The sequence below is a fragment of the Trichoderma atroviride genome, chromosome 6, assembly GCF_020647795.1.
Source record: "Trichoderma atroviride chromosome 6, complete sequence".
Taxonomy (NCBI): domain Eukaryota; kingdom Fungi; phylum Ascomycota; class Sordariomycetes; order Hypocreales; family Hypocreaceae; genus Trichoderma; species Trichoderma atroviride.
In genome coordinates this window covers 2,742,103-2,758,008 of record NC_089405.1, presented here as the reverse complement: position 1 = coordinate 2,758,008, position 15,906 = coordinate 2,742,103, and the positions used below count along the sequence as shown (strand labels likewise).

Genomic DNA, 15,906 nt, shown 5'->3' with positions numbered 1-15,906 from the left:
GGAGGTCGAAGGTTGAATCAAGGCGGGCGGGAATCGTGATCGGCGGGGCCGTGCCATCACTGGCCCCACGCCGTTACAGTGCCTAGCCTAGCTGGCAGCAGTATCGATAAGGCAGCAAGATGCAGCTACCCCACGATCTCACTCTTTTTCCGCCCTGCGCGCTTCTTCCTCCAGTCATCAGCTCAGCTCAGCCCAGCTACGCTCTGCTCAATTCAGAAGCTCAAAGCTACAGGCAGCCAGCCCATCATGCTACCAACCACCATCCGATCACCACCTGCTGCGGCAGACTACACGCCCCTCGCAGAGTACCAGTCTCAGACCCCCGAGTCCTTCACAGATGGGAAGCCAATCCTACACTACCATCTGGCCGGCGCAAAGGCAACAATCCCACGCTCGCAGTGTGGCAGCTTGGCCATCTTTCCACAAGATACCGCTGCGGCTGCCAACAACACAAATGATGGAGAAGCTGCCGAAGAGCTGGCGGAACAGACTGTCGACGTATTTGCGACTTCAGAGTGCGTCCTTGAATCAATCCTTGTTCACCTCACATCTATTAACCTGCCGCCAGAAACTTTGTCGTCTTCAGCCACCAAGCCGAGGCCGGTGTCTCAATCCCATACCCTCTGATCTCAATCCACGCCCTCAAATCCGTCAACGACTCCCAGGCCGTCTGGATGCAGCTCGACTTTGCCGACGGCGGCGCTGACGACTCCGATTTCGAAACCATTGAGCTGACAATCGTCCCTCCAAGCTCCGCCGAAGCCAACTCTGCGCAACAGCTCTACGAGGCCATGGCCAATTGCTCTGATTTACATCCCGACCCTGACAACGAGGAAGATGACGACAATGAATACGACCGAATCGTCTTTGAGGGCAACGCGGGACACGAGGCCGTCGAGGGCTTCACTGGAGTGCTCCATGGTGTCACAGACGGCGGGCTTCCTCCGCCTTTCCCCGGTAGCGGTGGTTGGATCACAGCAGAGAATGTGCACAACTACTTTGATGCGGATGGCAACTACATAGGCCCGGGGGCGGAAGTGGAAGAGTGCCCCGAACCCGAAGATGCGACGGAAGAGCTTGGCGAGGGCGCTGGTAGGACACGCCCACGGGATGAGCTTGAGAAGGACGATGATGTCAACGGACACGATTCGGCTGAAGATCCGGAGAGCAAACGGCCAAGGGTAGAGAATGAAAACAACGAGTAGTCTGCATTCAGGCTGAAGAGTAGACAATGGGAAAGGTGGGATGGCGTTTACGGTTAGAAGGGATATGGCGATTTATTCCCTGGCCAAAAGGCCTTTACTACAATGTATAGGAAATGAATATGTGAGTAACAGGTATCGGATTCAGTGCATTATATTACAAAAAGAGCAAGTAAACATTAGATTTTAACATGTAACCTCAGGGTGTAACTAATATACAAATCAAGTCACCCCAATAAACTCCCCAATCTACTAGTACCCAATCTCCATTGCCCAGACACCTAACTACAATATTGGAAAAAGAAAAAAAAAAAAAGAATAAAGGAAGAAAGATGAGAAAAGAAAACTTGGTTCACAGTGTTATACCACCAATATCAGCAAGCCATTGTCGCCTCCAAGAATCGAAAAGAAAGAAAAGAACAGGAAAGGAAAGTTGCGTATTCTATCGCTCGCTCGCTCGCTCATACTCGTACACCTCTCCTCTTCGCATCTCTCTCCGGCGAGCTCAGCAAAAACCCATCATTGTCATACAGCTCAAGGCTATCCATACTCGCCCGATGGAAATTCTGTCGCTGCTCCGCGGCAATGAGTTGCTCCACGGGAGTCAGTTTCTGACTCAGTACAACCGAAGGGATTCCCTCGATAATCTCGACGAGGTTGTCACCGTCGATTGCATCTCCCTCTTCCTGCGCAACGACATCTTGCGTAACAACATCGATAGTCTCGTCCATGATGCAGGATAGTCGCAAGCCCAGCCCCAGATTCTCCTTGCCATAATGGTAAGTCTCTGCGCGGCGGTGCAACGATCTCCTCGGCCCATATCGACGGCTGCCTGTAACAATCATGGATCTCCTGGTTTCGCTGCCAATGTTGAGGTAATGCCTGCTGCCAATGCTTGCCGTGCCAATACGAATGGATCGAGACGCAGTCAGCCCGGCGCCGCTGCTACTCAACGACGCAGGGAGAGTAGGCGAGTCGCCTTCTCCAGCAACCGTGGAGGCCAACGACGCGACGCTGTATGTGCTGATCATGCTGTTCATCCGGCGCAGCTCGGCGACAGTGTTGCTCAACCTTTGACCTTCGACGAGTGACCGTATAGGAGATCTGCGAGGTGGCGAGGGTGTTAATGCGGTTCCTGGCTCGGCGGTAATGAAAGATTCAAGAGTGTATATGGAACTCGAGGTAGACGCCTGGCGCACCAGACCTCCTCCGCCGTCGCCGCGAGGCGGAGGCGAAAGAATCGTGACGATGCTGCCATCAGAAACCATCATGCTAGGCGAAGGAGGTAGCGGTAAAGATCGATGAGTCGGCGCCGTCCCCATCAACAAGGACATAATCTCTCTCTCGTCATACGGCGATGAGGACGTGTCGCGGAACTGTGTATTCCTGGTTGGTGTCGTGGGACTCGACGACGCCGAGTCGCTGCTGTCAACCCAGTCTACTCTTTGCATCTCGCTCGCGGGCACTTCAGTCGCATCCGAGTCCACCGACACCGAGGCGAAGCTCGCTTCTGAAGGCGCCTCGAGCAGATAGGGCATCTGGGAAATGGAGTATCTTTTGGCGGGTCTTGGTGTCGGCTCAAATATCACAGGAGGCATCAAGCCCCCCCTGACAGCTCATACCCGGCCGTGAAATCGCCGAGACTGGTCTCGACGGCGGTGGACCCGACGGCTCGCCCAGTGTCAATGATGCCAATGATGCTACACTCAACGCCTTCACCCGCCTCTGCGTCGAGTCCATGTTTGGATGTCTCTGGCGCGCTTGCCAGCTAGGCCACCTCCTGGGACCGCCCTTTTCTACAAAAGGATCGTCATCTTGAGCTTGTTGTTGCTGTTGCTGTGGTCTTGGTCTTTCTTCTTCTTCCGGCTCATTGGTACTGTAGAGGGTCGACAGGGAGCTTGATTTGTCGCTGTCAACAGACATCCGACGCTCGGAGCTCTTCTTTGAAGAATGCTGCTGCTGGACATGCGATATGGAAGGACGTTGCATCTGAGGGAAAACAAGCTGCGGGTGCTGCATCTGGGGGAACTTCATGTGTGGAGCCTGCATCTGCACATGGGGCATCATCCTCATCATCTGAGGATTTTGTCTCTGCGGACTCTGTCGTTGAGGACTCTGCTGCTGAGGACTATGTCTCTGGGCATTCTGTCGCTGAGGGCTCTGTCGTTGCGGGCTCTGAGTCAGAGACGTCGTATACTGGGCCCTCTCAGGGCTTCTATTCCCCGTCTGTTGTTGGTCTTGTTCCCAATGCACACTCCTAGCTCTACTAGGGCTAGATGCACCGCCAGGCAGTTCAAGCTCTTGCGTCGCCGCCAGGATCAAGCTATTCGCAGCGCTTCCAATGGAGCTTGTGGAGTTGTTTCTGCTTCCAGCAAAAGAGCCGCCTCTCTTGGATGGACTACCCGATGCACGCCAGCCGTGGCCCGATCTCCCTGATGCGCCAGTTCGGCTGCTGCAAGATGATTTGGTTGGCGACACCTTTACGGCAGACGACGATTCAGATGCCTTGACGGGAGAGCGCGAGCTCCTCTGAGAGAGCCTCAGCTCTGTTGAACGCAAGATGCCCTTGAGGCTTGGATCTGTCTTTGACGGCCGCATATGAGCCGGCCGGATGTGAGCTGGCTGCTGGGCACCGGGCACCGTCAATCCTCGAACGGGGAGAGGCACAACTTCCACCGACGATGAGCGATCATCGCGCGGCGACAACGGCGAGCCAGGTATCGTAGCCAACCTTGGCTCAGTCTGGCTCCGCGGTAGCCATCTCGACTGCGGGCCTTGCGCCATCGGCTGCTCGCTAACCTGCACGTATCCTTTCTCAGACTCTGGCACAAACATGCCAACATTAGGCAGCGTCGGCGCCATCCCCAAGCGCCCATCTCTCCCAAACCACGAGTCCCTCGCATTCCTCTTATTGTTCCGCACCATCTTCGGCCCATGCAAATCATCCTCGTCAACCCAGCTCCTCGACCTCTTCCTGCCCCTCGAAACCGTCCTTCTCCTCTCCGGCAGCTGGACGCCCTCATATGTCGGCAGAGGCGGCGGCACAGCATGCTGCTGCGCTCCGCCAGAAAACGAAAACCGGCTGGAAAGTCGACTGGAGATCTTGCTGAATGACTGGGACCCCAGCAGCCGCCGCTTGATCAGCCGCGACGACGACGGCGGCATGAGTGAGTTGTGCGTCGCCGAATATCCGTATACCATCCGCGGGCCCGAATGGCGGTGGCGAGTCTTCTTCACCCACCATACGAGCAATAATCCGATTGCCGTGAAGAGCAGGATGCCGCCGCAGAGCGCAATGGCAAGCAGCCAGCCCAGCCCAATTGGATGCTCCGTCTGCTCGACTTCTCGTCGAAGCACACGCGTCGCGTAGCTCATGGTTTGTGTGTGTTCGCCAATTTCATTCGATATTAACCTCGTTCATTTCATATAATAATTCAAATATATCGACAGATTTAAATTGTACGTCTTGGTTGCGGACACAAACGAGTGAGTGCTGATGAGTAGAGAAAAACACAAGAGCAAGAGGGAAATGGGCTCCCCCCCGGGTCCTTGTGCTTTTGTCACTGTTTCAGCGAGAATAACATCGCAGCAATCCAGACGGTCAGTGCTTGTGGTTGATTGTGGCTGTTTCGAGGAATGCGTTGCCGGGCCTGGTCCATTCCATCCACAATACCAATGCTGCCTGACTTTTACAGATTTAGAAAATGATACTAACAGCTTATCAAGTATGTAAGACGTACCTTGAATAGCAGAAACATGAATAAAATATGACCCTGCCCTGATCTATCATCATACTCATCGTCGTGATAGACCAGTCCACACCACGAGGCTACACAGTTTGAAGGATTAAAGATAAAACCCATGGCTGTAACATTTGCATAAACTGAATAAATTAAATCTCACTTAATTGATTGTCACATAATACATCTACCTGCGCAACTCTCGTTAAATCTTTTTGATGCCAAAGACTGGATAACATCTTTTTTACCCTATGAACAAAGCCAGCAGCCAAATGTTGATTCAATCATGCCTCACTAATACCCCTAACTATCTGGATCCTGTCCAGATTCACGCGAAAATCTTTCAAAAATGACGAAAAAAAAAAGGATAATAACAGCTTCATTCACTTGGTCTCAAAACATTTAGAGCTGTCCTTGTCCTTGGCCGTGGCCGTGGCCGTGGCTGTGGCCGTGTCCATGACCATGAACACTGCGTCGGTGCTTGGCAGGAGGAGCACCAGTCGCGGTAACAGTCACAGTTGAGGGCTGGGCATCCACAGTGACGGTAGTGTATGCCTGCTTCCATAGGATTTCACTAACGACGTTGCCGACGGTGATGTACTGAGTGCTGACGAAAGTGGCGGGAGTGGCAGCCGCTCCCACCGGGGCTGGAGTAACTGCAGGGCTCGATTCAATGGCAGCAATCTGCACACCACCAGAGTAGCCATCAGAGGATCCATCCTTGAAGACCTGTCCGGGAAGAGGAGAGCCCTTGACGGGTGCAGTGACACCAGGCTGGTAGGGTAGGGTAGGGGCAGTTGAGACCTTGGTAGGCTTGCTGGTAGGCTGGCTCTGGCCGTGTCCGTCCATTCCTCCAAACAGCTGCTTGAAAGGACCATTGCCGTCCTCCTTTCGCAGATTCGCAGGCATGTCCTCGAGCTGGCACTGCATCGCGGTGCTTTGGTCAACGACGTCGAAAAGAGGGCAGTCTTCGATGAGGCCAGAGGGGTTGGTGCAAGTGTTGACGGCCTGCTGCAGGAAGTTTTCGTCCCAGCCCATGATGAAGTCGGCATGAAGTCCGTAACCTAGCAATCTTGTTAGACGGTCTTAATCACACGGCGCATTAGCCTATAATCTTACCAGTAGTGTCTCTGTTAGCAATGACGAATTGACCATTGCGGCCAGCAAAGGCATTGGTGTTCCAGATGACCTCGAACAGCATGCTTGGAAGACGAGCAGGGTAACCCGCAGGGCAGTCTCCAGTCATGACGAGATCAGGGTAGGCAACGTGGTCCTTGTGGTTGGCGCTATCGGTCGCATCGCCTCCCTTCCAGCATGATGGGAACATGATCTCGAAACGGATACCATCTTTGCAGTTGGCATCGAGGTAAGCCTTGTCTGGCATGAAGTGGCGGTACAAAGTACCTTCAGGGGCCTTGTCGTAGTTAAGGCAGTTGAAACCGAGGGCGCGCTGGGCCAAAATTTCTTGGCTTGTTTGACCTAACGAAGCCCAGAGGGACTTTGGCGGGTCAGGTTGAGTGGGATCGCCAGCTGTGTAAGTGCGTCGGGTGGTGTCGCCGGCCACCATTCGAAAGTCGGTAGGGAAAGCTTTGATGTTGTCTCCGTAGAGAAGATAGTATCTAGCACGTCATGTTAGCCATGCTGTCGGGGGAAGTGAGTGGAGGGAGACCACCTACGCAAGCATACCGCCAACTTGGGGGACTAGTTCATATTCCTGAGTGCTGGCGTCTTGAAAGTACAACGCAGGGTGCCAGTAAGCAGATTTGTCTTGAGTTACACGGCATGATGTACAGTTGCCGGTCAGCAGCTCGGAGGTGCCAGAAGTCTCAGAAAACGCTAAAGAGCATGTTAGTCGCAGTTTCTCTTTGGAAGTCGGATTTGGTGCCAGTATGTAGAGGCTGGGCGGACTGGATCTCATTGATCGAAACAGACGGCGGCATCTCTCATGACAATGAGGCCAAGCCAGCAGGCTTATAAGAAATGAGAGCACTCACCCGACGAGCCGTGAATAGCGTGCATGTGAGGCGAGTCAGAGCCGGGATAGACAATCGGGTCCATTCGTGCCAGGCCAACACGTCCCTGACACTCCATGCGCCAGAAAGCGTCGGCAGAGGCGACCAGCCCCGCGGTGACGGCGATGACAGACTTGAGCATTGTGATAGAGATGTATCCAAGCTCGAGGTGTTGCTCCAGGCAAGACTGATATCAAGAGTTGGTAAGGAGTGGACGACGCAACGAGGCTGTCTGAAGAGAAGAGGTCAGCGTCCTGCAGCCTGCAGACTGGTGGCTTGGAGACAGAAGGAAAAACGAGAGAATAAATGGAGATGCAAGAACAAGAGATGGAAAGGAGCACAGAATAAAGAGATGGAAGGATGTGGTCATGGCAGAATGCGGGGGAGAGCCTGAGAAGAGGAAGGCGGTCGTCCACATGATCATCGCAAGCAGAAGGCGCGAGCATCACCGAGTCCCAGCACTTGGCAGGAAGCAGATCAGCCGCAGCACAAGCCCCAAGCTCAAGCCCCAGGCCCGTCACTGAACGGAGACTTTTTTTCGTCTGCCTCTGCATCCTCGCAAGCCAACGCCAAAGTTGCTTCGTGTAATCGGCCAATTTCCCTCGCTCAAACAGTAACTGTGCCGTGGGGCCAATCGCTTCACTGTGACCCGTTGCGTTGCGCGGGCTTATACATGCGGCGATTTTTCGTAATCTTCTCGAACCTCGTGTGCATGATGTCCATTGAAACTGTCAAACAGGAAAGTAGGCTTACCAAAGTATCGCTGTTATCGTCAAACCTCCACAAGAAAAGAATCGCGAGTATACGCGAAAATGAAGAATACTACTTCTGCACACACTTATGAAATCTTTCGTGATTTCCCAACCTCACGAAATGGCTCCTGAACTGAAGATTCCAGAGAAAGGTCACTGGGTGTTCAACACGAACACGTATCCAACCACCAGATAGAATTCCTCGCGGGGCGTCTGTCGCAATGTCACAAGTACTTTGCGGCGCAGTCAAAACCGGCCCGATGGATATCGATACGGTGCGTGGTGAGTTCAAGCTACAATCGTTGGCGGCGATTACAGCCTGTCAGTGCTCAAGGGGTTCTTGTTGCTTGTGCTGATACAAACAGCAAGAAGAGAGGATCAAAGTGCCCAAGAGTGTGCAAAAAGGAATGCGTATAGACAAAAAACGAAGGAATGTACGTCGGTGAGCCGAAAGGAATGGTAAAGAACGTGGGAATGCTGAGCAAAACACAACGCGACAAGAGCGCAGAGAGAGGAACCAGCGTAAAAAACGAGGGATGAGTGTGGTTGTATATGGGATATTAAGGGCGATCTTGCTATCAAGGGATTGGGGGGACTCCGGGTCCTCGCGCCAATACCGATGTACAAGTTGGGTATGGGTGAGAGATTGTCAAGGGCAGGCCCTGAGGATCGATGAAGAAGATGGGAGAAATGATCAAGACCCAGCAGCAGGCATCACGGAGCACAGCGCCATGTACTGTACGTACGCTACGACAACTTACGCATCGTAGCCTTGGCCTTCCTCCAGGCGTGCAAATAACCGGCTATCAGGCATCTCTCGCTGGCCATCCGCATAGAGAAGCACTAAAAGAAGATTACGGAGGATCAAGGGTCGACCAACCGCCCCAACAATGGACCAGTCAGGCTTCGCCATCGATAGCCCGACTTTCCAAACGCGGCAAACATTAATAGCCACAGGAACTAACAAGGGGGGGCGGCGATTAGGAGCTTCTTTGCGATGAGGGGCATAGAAACTTCGCTTGCCGTGAGGTATTTGCTTGAGGCGATGGGATCATGTAAAAGCATGCGCAACAGCTGATTGGCCAAGGGACTCAAGAAATTTGAGAGACATGGGGTCGAGCAGGGATGTTCATGTACCCCTTGGGAAGGTTTTTTGTCCGACCCGCGTGATGATACCACTTCAGGGAGCATTAATCCGTCTCTGCTGGGGTTTCTGGAATATACCGTTCAAGCGTCGTCAATGCAGAACCGAATCCTTACTGCCCACTACAGTAAGGAGACTCTTAGAAGGACTCAGGCTCTGCCTCCTGAATCCAAGAATGCGCATGACCGTTGCGGTGAGTTTGGGTCGCCACCAGAAACAAGGCTTGCGGCTGAAATAGAAATAGTAAAAACAACGCTAGATCAGAACAGAAAACGCCACCCGCTGCGTGTACCTGGCTTCTATAGCGCCCCAGTGGTGCGGCGGCCTACGCCTGTGCTTGATTGCAGCTCCCATTCCTCTCATGAAACGGCTTGGAACTTTGGATGGCTTCTGGCGCATATGACGAGGCTGGTGGAGCCTTGTCCATGCGATGTGCAAATGGACTTGACAGCAAGCATGTCGCTTCCCGCTCATCCCAATTTTGGTCGAAGAGCCAGGAGAGCACAACAGTCGGCCATGCCGTTGGACTCGGGGGACCGCAGACCATCAGCCAGGTATGATATTCGAGGGCAAACGAGATATTTGTGATCCTTGAGCTTTGGGGCCCCCGCATGGGTCATTGGATAAAGCTGGCCTCGCTAGCCTCATAAAGCAAGATGCATTTCCATTGTTTGACGCTGTTATATGACGCTGGTTTGCTTCTTATTGTTGAACAGGTTGGGTGGCACCCGCATAAGGCCCTCGAATTTTCAGGGGCGCCAAGATGGAGGGGTCGAGCATTGCATTAGGGAGACCCTGTATGCATTTGAAACCGTTTCATCAGCGCCTGTGGCCAATCATATCCCGGAATCTGCCCCAAAACAGCTGCCCCTGCTTTGTACCTGGGGGCTAGGCGAAGGCCAATGCAGAAGTGAATAGAGAAGCGATGGCTGCAAGCTTGTTTGCTGGTCGAGCTGGCAAATGCGGTGCTCGGGCGCAATTCCCCCTGCTCGCCTTTGGAAAATCAGCGAGACTTGTCACAGTCAGCTATTGTTTTGTTTGCTCTGAAAGCTCGGTTCCTGAATTGGGCCAGTGGGGGTCTGGAGAAGGAGAGGCTGCGGCGCCGCCCGGCAGCGAAGAAACAGCCACAAGGAGCTGCACTTTTCATGTTCTCACCTACGCGTATCCTTAAATTCGCATCATCTCGCTGGCTTCTGGCACGAGCCATTGTCTCCGCTGCCAGGCTCGTATGATGGGTGCAGCCTGTGTATGTGTTGCTCCTACATTTATGAGCCATAGGGCCCCGAGATCCAGCTGCAAGTCGCGAGGCTTCCAATAAAGAGCATCACGTCGATAGTACTAACACGATGTCGATCTGAAAGGGCCTGTTGCTTGCCAAGAGCACTAGAATCCCGCTAGGTTAGAGGTTTAGCAGCTTGAGGTCCTATGACGAAATGATCGAGGGTGCAAAAGTTTAGGTATGCTGAGGAGCCGCATATCGGCAGTCTTCCGGTATCACTTATTAGCTAAACAAAGAAAATGATCGACAAGTGATGGACAATCCAAAACATATGTACTTGTACTTGAAGTAATCGCCCATCAGGGGCTAAGCAGGATGTGCGAGTACCTGTGTATACTTTCTCTGTGTGCTGTATGCCACAAGCTTCGGATCCATGTGTATGATTCAGTCAATATGGCTACGAAGCCAAATATTTTTTATTTACTGCAGTATGCAAAGAGGAAAAAGCATCTTACGCTTATATGACATATGGATAGCGTGGTAGAGCTTCACCTCAGTTGTAAGAGTGAAGGACGGCTAGATGGGGAATTTCGTGGCTTGCAAGTGGTAATATTGATATACTAGGTTAAAGCGCAAATGTAACATCGAATAACATCTCCGACGTGGTGTAGTGGCTAGCATACCGCGCTTTCATCAGTGAAAGTCCCGCGGCGATCCGGGTTCGACTCCCGGCGCCGGAATTCATTTTTTGCTTTTTTTAATCCTTGGCGTTATCCCCTACCCTGCATCTTGCATCTTGTCTGAGTAATTTTGACGGCGATTATGTGCAGCGTAAGAAAGAATCTACCTCTTATTAGTATTTCTGTACTGTGTAGTTTTTTTTTTTTTTTTACTTTTCCTAGTAAGCCATATGTGTCAAAATGAATGAACAATCAATGCAAATCCTGTTCGAACGTTTTGGTACATGATAAATGGCGTCTGACTCACTAGCATTCACTGTTGTCTCTAAGGTCAGACATAAAAGTAGCTAACAACTTGGGCATCTTTCAGCTCACAATAAGAATAAAAAAAAGCCTTTCTTTTTATTTACTAAACAATCAACTCCCGATGCTCGCATTCTGTGATAACTTGACTGTGCAGAGAGCGCTGCTGTCAGATATATGGTCATGTGACCTGCAGCAGTAGCGATTCTGCAGCTTGACACGAATCAGAGCCCCTGTAATCGCGGCGAGCGGTTTGCGCCCACTTGGAGTCCCCTCTGTATGGGGCCGAGCGATAGCTTCAAGTAACGAATGACCTACATTGAACACCTGGCCATGAACGACACGCCGCGGTAGAAACAAGCACCGTATTCGCCATGGATGATCTCTCGGGCCTCGATTGGAGCGCAAACGCCGCCGGCAACAAGCCCAAGCCCATGGCCGCCAACCCCTCGTATCCTCCGTATCGATCGTCGCCGTCTCCCTTTGGCACAGGGCAAAGCACGCCGCTGCCCCAGCAGCCAAACAACTCGGTTCCTAAAGCGGCGCCGGCAAAGGCTGCGCAAGACAGCTTCAGCAATCTGGCTTTTGGCCTGCCCAAAGCCACACAGAAATTGTCCCTAGCCGAAAGACAGGCGCAGCTGGAAGCCGAGAAACGAAAGAAGGAAGAAGAGCGACGGAAGTTGGCAGAGGCGCAGTTTGGAAATGGACAACACTGGGATGCGCTGGGATCTCGAGGCTTCACTCCTAGTCCTGCGCCTCAGCAGCAACAGCAAAAGCCTGCGCCTGCCAAGAGCTCAGCCAAGGACGACGATGACGACCTCTTTGCCGCATTCAACAGAGATACAAAGGTGGATAATGCCAGCCATTATCCTCCACCCGCACCAAGTAAAGACAGACTGGACTTGACAGACTCCTCAGCATGGGGCTCAACAACGGCATCTAATGGCAACGGGGCTTTTGGAGGAGTTGATGATGACGATCCTTTCGGATTGCACGAGATGAAGCCTGCTGCTTCAGCTTCAGCTGGCCGGGGCACTTCCTCTGGCGCAGATGATTTTGACTTTCTGGGAGACCTCGGGAAGCCTGTAGATGAAGTTAAAAGGGAACAACAGGCAAAACAAGAAGCATTGAGAAGCGAGCCAGGAAAACCCATTGAAGATGACTCGAGCTCTTCCGATGACGACGACGAACCTATCGAACGAAACGTTGAGCGAGTGCCTAGGGTGAACAAGGATCCCTTTGACAAAGCTGTTGCGCAACTTGTCGATTATGGATTTAGCCCCGAGCAGGCCAGACGAGGGCTTGTGGAGAGCGGAACGGGATTCAATGCGCAAGCAGCGGCTAACTGGCTCTTGGACGAGGCTCATAGGAAATCAAAAGAGGCATCACAAGGTCGGGGCTCTCAAGGGCGAAATTCCCCCGCATCGGGAAGCCAGAATCAGCGAAGTGATAGTCGATCACCTGCAAGGGGAGAGGTTGACTTTGCAAAGACGGCGGCTGCTATGGGAAACACACTATTCAAGTCTGCCAATACTCTATGGAAGACTGGACAAAAGAAGATGCAACAAGCGGTGGCGGAATTCCAGCAAGAAGGACAAGGAGACCCAAGCCAGCCGAAATGGATGCGCGATGCTCAGCAGGCACAAGCACGGCCGAGACCTCCCCAAGGTAGCTCCAGCGCAACGGATGAGGCGCTCATGCTTGAGACTGGTAGTAGACCACCACCTGCCAGGAGCAGCAGCAGCAGTCGCCCTGCCGTGGACCCAAGAGCTGGGCCTCAGATTTCACGAGGATCATCACCTGCCCTATCTTCGGGAACTCCAAGCCGAAATAGCCCCGTTCCACGATGGCAGCAGCAGACAGCGCCGCCGCCCATGGTGTCGGATGCAAGATCAAGGCTGAACAGACTTGCAGCGGACGATGACGACAGCTTCTCTAGCTATGTAAGTGCTAGTAGGAGAAAGAAGGCAAGCCCAGCGCCAGAGCCTAAGAAATCTGAGCCTGAGCCGGATCTACTCTTCGGCTCGCAGGCGTCAAGACCAACGCAGCGAACTCCCTCTCCAGCAGTCCAGCGATCAACGCCAACAACCTCAAGTCAGCCTCGGCCAGCACCAGCGGCCGCACCTCCGCGCAAGGTCACACCTCGGCCTGCTCGACAAATTCCTCCCATTAGCCCTGCAGCACTGCAGGCATCGACAACGCATAGGCTACAGGGAACTACGCATTTCAAACGAGGCGACTATGCCGCAGCGCATGCGTCTTACTCATCATCTCTGTCCTCTGTTCCTACAACGCATCCCCTGATGATTATCTTACTCACAAACCGTGCATTAACTGCTCTGAAGACCGGAGAGCCTAAACAGGCAGTGACTGATGCAGACGAAGCGCTCAAAATCATTGGGCCCGGGAACGGCCAAGGAGAGACAGTAGCCGTAAAGAATGAGGCTGGGCAAGAAGAGAACCGTGACATGAAAGAGCTCTATGGCAAGGCGCTAAGCAGGAAAGCAGAGGCGCTGGAGCAGATGGAGAGATGGGCGGACGCAGGCACGGTCTGGAAGCAATGCGTTGAGGCTGGTGTTGGCGGACCCACGGCTGTCAAGGGCCGTCAGCGATGCCAGGACGCCCTTGCTCCCAAGCCCAAGCCTGTTCCAAGGCCAGCAGCAAAGCCTCGACCACAACCCTCTGCGGCTAGTCGAGCACCTCAGAAAGATTCAGAGGCAGTCACACGGCTGCGTGAAGCTAACCAGGCTGCTGCCAAAGAGGATGACGAGAAATTTGCCCTAGCAGACAAGGTCGACGCCAAGGTATCCGCATGGAGAGACGGGAAGAGAGAGAATCTTCGGGCTCTACTGGCCAGTATGGATGCAGTGCTCTGGGAGAATAGTGGTTGGAAGAAGGTTGGGCTGCATGAGCTGGTCATGGCGAACAAGGTGAAGATTTCGTACATGAAGGCGATTGCAAAGACCCACCCTGACAAGGTAAGAGATTCATCCATCTGAGATGTACCGAACGAAGCTTGAGAGAGAATATAATGCTTACTTTTGGATGTTTTAGCTTCCGCAAGACGCAAGTACTGAGGTGAGACTCATTGCTGGGTTGGTGTTTAGCACCCTGAATGAGAGCTGGGACAAGTTTAAAGCAGACAATGGGCTATGAAGCGTCTCATTCGAAAGCGATTTTTGTTGTTTTTGTTGTTTATTAATTTTTTTTCACCTATGCATGCATTCATTGCATAGAAGCAGCCAGAGTAAGGAGGAGGAGATGTGAGAGAAGCATTTTTCCTATTTAACGATGACAATGACCATGATCATTACGGTGTTGGACGATGGATACATTGACTTGAGTGTTTGCTCAGATGATCAGATATTTGCTCTTTATTTGGATTTACTTTGCCCATACGCCATGCTATGCCCCTATTTCATACCTATCGTATATACGTATATAATTTGAGAAAATTCGAAGATGTAACCCCCCCCCCTTTTGTCCGTGGATCTAAACTCCCATCTCATCGCACAGCGGCTGTTTATATTGCCCCTCTTCTCTTTAGTAAGAATTTCTACAACCCCAGCATGCGCCTAACGCCGTCGCGAACCGTCTTCTCGTACTCGTCCCGGCGCTCGCGCCACATCTTGGCGGCCTCGACGTTGGCGGGGCTCTCGTCGTTTGGCTCGGCCAGCATGCTCATGACGGAGATGAGGATCTTTTCGACGGACTGGATGGGCGACCAGCGCTCGGAGGCGTGTTCGTAGTGGTTGGGGTCGTCGCCGGGGGGGTGGAGGATGGAGATGCAGACGAGGCCGCTGGGGTAGACTGTGAATTTATGGGTTAGCATCCATCGTATTGGCTTTATTTCTCTCTCTTTCTTTTTGTGCTTTCATGCTTGATTCGGGCAGACCATACCGTTGGGATGCCACATGTCGGCCAGAAACTTCATCGACGGCGGCGCCAGCGGATAGTCCTTTGGAAACTTGAGCTCGGCCGGGAACACGCCGCCCTCAAAGGGCGTTCCCTCGGGGCCCTGGATGAGACATTCCCAGTGGAGGAGGTCGTCTTCCGAGACGGGGCCGGCGGTGATGCCTTCGGGCGGGTTGTTTGTGAGGGCGCGGTATTCTTGGAGGAGGCGGCGGTGGGCGGTGGATTGGGCCATGTTGGGGATGCGCCCTCGGCTTGAAGTCTGTACGGGGGAGTTGAAAGGTTTGAGAGTTGGAAAATAAAATTGGTTGGTGATGATGGGAGGTTTTTTGGTGTTTTGCGTTTGGAGATTGGGGAGTTTCGAGATCGCGGAATCGGAGCCGCGGCGGGAGAGCTGCCAGTCCGAGCGGTTGTGGCGGGGTGGAGGTACGTACCGCTTATGGGGAGCGTTTGCGTGATCCACCAGGCATTTCTCGGAATGGACGCTGTTATTGATAAGACTGGAGAAACAGTTATATATATCATGATATAAAAATGTAGTTGTATAATATAGCCTTCATGTTTCGTTTTGCCTAATTGCTAGCATATCGTGACATATGCTGTCTATCAACTGTAGAGTTAGCTAATATGCTCCGTCTTATTTGGTGGGTGTCTTGATAAAGGTCCCCCTACTTGAACCGCTTCCTTTTTGAGGTTGGCCTGCAGAGGTACTGAGACATACTATCTAGGTAGACGTAGAAGAACGCAATGAAGTGTAAAAGCAGGGCGCAGGTGGCCAGTTTGCGGTTCTGCCGCAGTCGGAAGGAATCATCACCGCGATACCCTGCACGTCTGTTGGAGATGGCGCCGTGAGTATCGTGTGTAAGGTAGTATAAACACATGGGGACTTGTACGAAGTTTGAATATAGCAACAGTGCTAGTTGAGCAATGATGGCAAACCCT

At 52.7% G+C, this 15,906-nt stretch overlaps 6 protein-coding genes and 1 non-coding gene across 7 annotated transcripts; 3 read left to right on the top strand and 4 right to left on the bottom strand.

Moving 5' to 3' along the window:
* Positions 1-171: 171 nt before the first annotated feature.
* TrAtP1_011520 (uncharacterized protein) lies at positions 172-1,465 on the top strand. The gene is made up of 2 exons (XM_014084651.2): positions 172-515; positions 569-1,465. Exons 1-2 carry the CDS (start codon positions 247-249, stop codon positions 1,203-1,205), a joined length of 906 nt encoding a protein of 301 aa, XP_013940126.2. The 5' UTR covers positions 172-246; the 3' UTR covers positions 1,206-1,465.
* Positions 1,455-2,740, bottom strand: TrAtP1_011519 (uncharacterized protein; the record flags this gene model as incomplete). Its single annotated transcript, XM_066115139.1, has 2 exons — positions 1,455-1,487; positions 1,676-2,740. 2 exons carry the CDS (start codon positions 2,738-2,740, stop codon positions 1,455-1,457), a joined length of 1,098 nt encoding a protein of 365 aa, XP_065971237.1.
* Positions 2,741-2,780: 40 nt separating this feature from the next.
* TrAtP1_011518 (uncharacterized protein) lies at positions 2,781-4,764 on the bottom strand (the record flags this gene model as incomplete). Its single annotated transcript, XM_014084650.2, has 1 exon — positions 2,781-4,764. The coding sequence occupies exon 1, from the start codon at positions 4,575-4,577 to the stop codon at positions 2,781-2,783; it is 1,797 nt and encodes a 598-aa protein (XP_013940125.2). The 5' UTR covers positions 4,578-4,764.
* A 305-nt stretch (positions 4,765-5,069) lies between these two features.
* On the bottom strand, positions 5,070-8,749 carry TrAtP1_011517 (uncharacterized protein). The gene is made up of 5 exons (XM_066115138.1): positions 7,708-8,749; positions 6,937-7,186; positions 6,619-6,778; positions 6,062-6,561; positions 5,070-6,006 (listed from the first exon to the last, which is right to left on the bottom strand). The coding sequence occupies exons 2-5, from the start codon at positions 7,094-7,096 to the stop codon at positions 5,345-5,347; spliced, it is 1,482 nt and encodes a 493-aa protein (XP_065971236.1). The 5' UTR covers positions 7,097-7,186; positions 7,708-8,749; the 3' UTR covers positions 5,070-5,344.
* Positions 8,750-10,725: 1,976 nt separating this feature from the next.
* Positions 10,726-10,809, top strand: TrAtP1_011516. Its single transcript has one exon. It is a non-coding gene; the product is annotated as a tRNA-Glu (tRNA).
* A 524-nt stretch (positions 10,810-11,333) lies between these two features.
* Positions 11,334-14,382, top strand: TrAtP1_011515 (uncharacterized protein). The gene is made up of 2 exons (XM_014084648.2): positions 11,334-14,030; positions 14,107-14,382. Exons 1-2 carry the CDS (start codon positions 11,427-11,429, stop codon positions 14,206-14,208), a joined length of 2,706 nt encoding a protein of 901 aa, XP_013940123.2. The 5' UTR covers positions 11,334-11,426; the 3' UTR covers positions 14,209-14,382.
* Positions 14,383-15,320, bottom strand: TrAtP1_011514 (uncharacterized protein). Its single transcript, XM_014084647.2, has 2 exons — positions 14,953-15,320; positions 14,383-14,862 (listed from the first exon to the last, which is right to left on the bottom strand). Exons 1-2 carry the CDS (start codon positions 15,197-15,199, stop codon positions 14,609-14,611), a joined length of 501 nt encoding a protein of 166 aa, XP_013940122.1. The 5' UTR covers positions 15,200-15,320; the 3' UTR covers positions 14,383-14,608.
* Positions 15,321-15,906: the final 586 nt, after the last annotated feature.

Coding starts and splice junctions, on each gene's coding strand:
- TrAtP1_011517 (XM_066115138.1), bottom strand. CDS start 7,096: ATGCTCAAGTCTGTCATCGCCGTCACCGCGGGGCTGGTCGCCTCTGCC. Junction 6,562..6,618: donor CAAGTTGGCGGTATGCTTGC/GTAGGTGGTCTC, acceptor ATGACGTGCTAG/ATACTATCTTCTCTACGGAG. Junction 6,007..6,061: donor TGCTAACAGAGACACTACTG/GTAAGATTATAG, acceptor CAAGATTGCTAG/GTTACGGACTTCATGCCGAC.
- TrAtP1_011520 (XM_014084651.2), top strand. CDS start 247: ATGCTACCAACCACCATCCGATCACCACCTGCTGCGGCAGACTACACG. Junction 516..568: donor GACGTATTTGCGACTTCAGA/GTGCGTCCTTGA, acceptor ACCTGCCGCCAG/AAACTTTGTCGTCTTCAGCC.
- TrAtP1_011515 (XM_014084648.2), top strand. CDS start 11,427: ATGGATGATCTCTCGGGCCTCGATTGGAGCGCAAACGCCGCCGGCAAC. Junction 14,031..14,106: donor CAAAGACCCACCCTGACAAG/GTAAGAGATTCA, acceptor TGGATGTTTTAG/CTTCCGCAAGACGCAAGTAC.
- TrAtP1_011514 (XM_014084647.2), bottom strand. CDS start 15,199: ATGGCCCAATCCACCGCCCACCGCCGCCTCCTCCAAGAATACCGCGCC. Junction 14,863..14,952: donor CGACATGTGGCATCCCAACG/GTATGGTCTGCC, acceptor ATAAATTCACAG/TCTACCCCAGCGGCCTCGTC.